At 48.0% G+C, this 1742-nt stretch overlaps 1 protein-coding gene across 1 annotated transcript in view; it reads left to right on the forward strand.

Moving 5' to 3' along the window:
• Positions 1 to 459: 459 nt before the first annotated feature.
• Positions 460 to 1742, forward strand: part of decr1 (2,4-dienoyl CoA reductase 1, mitochondrial) — a gene marked incomplete at its 5' end in the record, with an annotated part of 4556 nt that continues 3273 nt past the window's right edge. Inside the window, 2 exons of the mRNA XM_034865819.1 lie at positions 460 to 537; positions 1601 to 1687. Coding sequence (XP_034721710.1) covers positions 460 to 537; positions 1601 to 1687 — 165 coding nt within the window. The remainder of the gene's footprint in view (positions 538 to 1600; positions 1688 to 1742) is intronic.

The following is a 1742-nucleotide window of genomic DNA, read 5'->3' on the forward strand; positions in this document are numbered from 1 at the left end:
ACTACAGGCCTGTCCCTCACAGTCAGACACTACAGGCCTGTCCCTCACAGTCAGACTCTACAGGCCTGTCCCTCACAGGCTCAAATGCGTAACCCGTGCCATTAAAATTACTCATTTTGTTCTGCAGCCGTTGCCTAGATACCGTGAGGTCCTACCATGCCAGTGACGTCATAGATATTATCAGCGTTCTAATACTAACAAACGCAATTTTTCTGTTGCTATATTGATTTTTTTAATTAAAGTTTTTAATGTAATTCATTTGTAATTATCATGACCAACAAGATATCAAAATTTAGTTTTTCAGTTCAGTTCATCTTTAAGACACTTATTATTTTTTATTAAGTTTTATTGCTATTCACATGTGCACCAAGTAGGAAGCACACTGATAACATTTCTGCGGAATTTTGTAGTTGTTATTATTATAATTAATATTATTAACATTTTCTGTATTCTAAACTTCATGTGTATTTTATTTTCAGAAAGTTGGACGTTCTGCAGCAAACAGCCGAGGAGATCAGCAGCCAAACGGGTTACAAGGTGACAGACCGGACCCAACCGGACAGGACCAAACCAGACCAATACAGACCCAACCAGACTGAACCAGAATCAATCAAGACCCAACCATACCCAACCATACCCAACCGGACCAATCCAGACCCAACCAGACTGAACCAGAATCAATCAAGACCCAACCATACCCAACCATACCCAACCGGACCAATACAGACCCAACCAGACTGAACCAGAATCAATCAAGACCCAACCATACCCAACCATACCCAACCGGACCAATCCAGACCCAACCAGACCAATCCAGACCCAACCAGACCCAACCAGACCAATCCAGACCCAATCAAGACCTAACCGGATCCAATCAAGACCCAACCGGATCCAATCAGACCCAACCAGACCCAACCGAGCAGGGGGAATGTGAGGGGGAAACACCAGAGCCGGGGGAATGAGACCAGAGCCGGGGGAATGAGACCAGAGCAGGGGGAATGAGACCAGAGCAGGAGGAATGAGAACAGAGCAGGGGGAACAAGTGGGGGAAACACCAGAGCAGGGAGAATGAGACCAGAGCAGGGAGAATGAGACCAGAGTAGGGGGAACGAGACCAGAGCAGGGGGAATGAGACCAGAGCAGCAGGAATGAGAACAGAGCAGGGGGAACGAGTGGGGGAAACCCCAGAGCAGGGAGAATGAGACCAGAGTAGGGGGGAATGAGACCAGAGCAGGGGGAATGAGACCAGAGCAGGGGGAATGGGGAAACTTAACTGATTTTATGAGGATCCTTTACATGCTAAAGATAAAATGTCTGTCTCTCCAGTCTGTCTGTCTCTCTAACCTGTCAGTCTGTCTGTCTCTCTCTAACCTGCCTGTCTCTCTAACCTGTCTGTCTGTCTCTCTCTCTCTAGCCTGCCTGTCTCTCTAACCTGTCTTTCTGTCTCTCCTGTCTGTCTGTCTTTCTAACCTGTCAGTCTGTCTGTCCCTCTGACCTGCCTGTCTCTCTAACCTGTCTGTCTTGCTCTCTCTTTAACCTGCCTGTCTGTCTCTCCTGTCTGTCTGTCTTTCTAACCTGTCAGTCTGTCTCTCTGTCCCAGGTCCATGCGGTCCAGTGTGATGTCAGAGATCCTGCTTCTGTTTCTCGTTGTGTCGACCAGATGGAAACTCTGACGGGACTTCCTGATGTGAGAGATGTTTACCCCACGACCTCGTCTCTCTGCCCCCCCACCCCACCTCGTC

The sequence above is a fragment of the Etheostoma cragini genome, unplaced genomic scaffold (assembly GCF_013103735.1).
Source record: "Etheostoma cragini isolate CJK2018 unplaced genomic scaffold, CSU_Ecrag_1.0 ScbMSFa_2797, whole genome shotgun sequence".
NCBI classification, from domain to species: Eukaryota; Metazoa; Chordata; class Actinopteri; order Perciformes; family Percidae; genus Etheostoma; species Etheostoma cragini.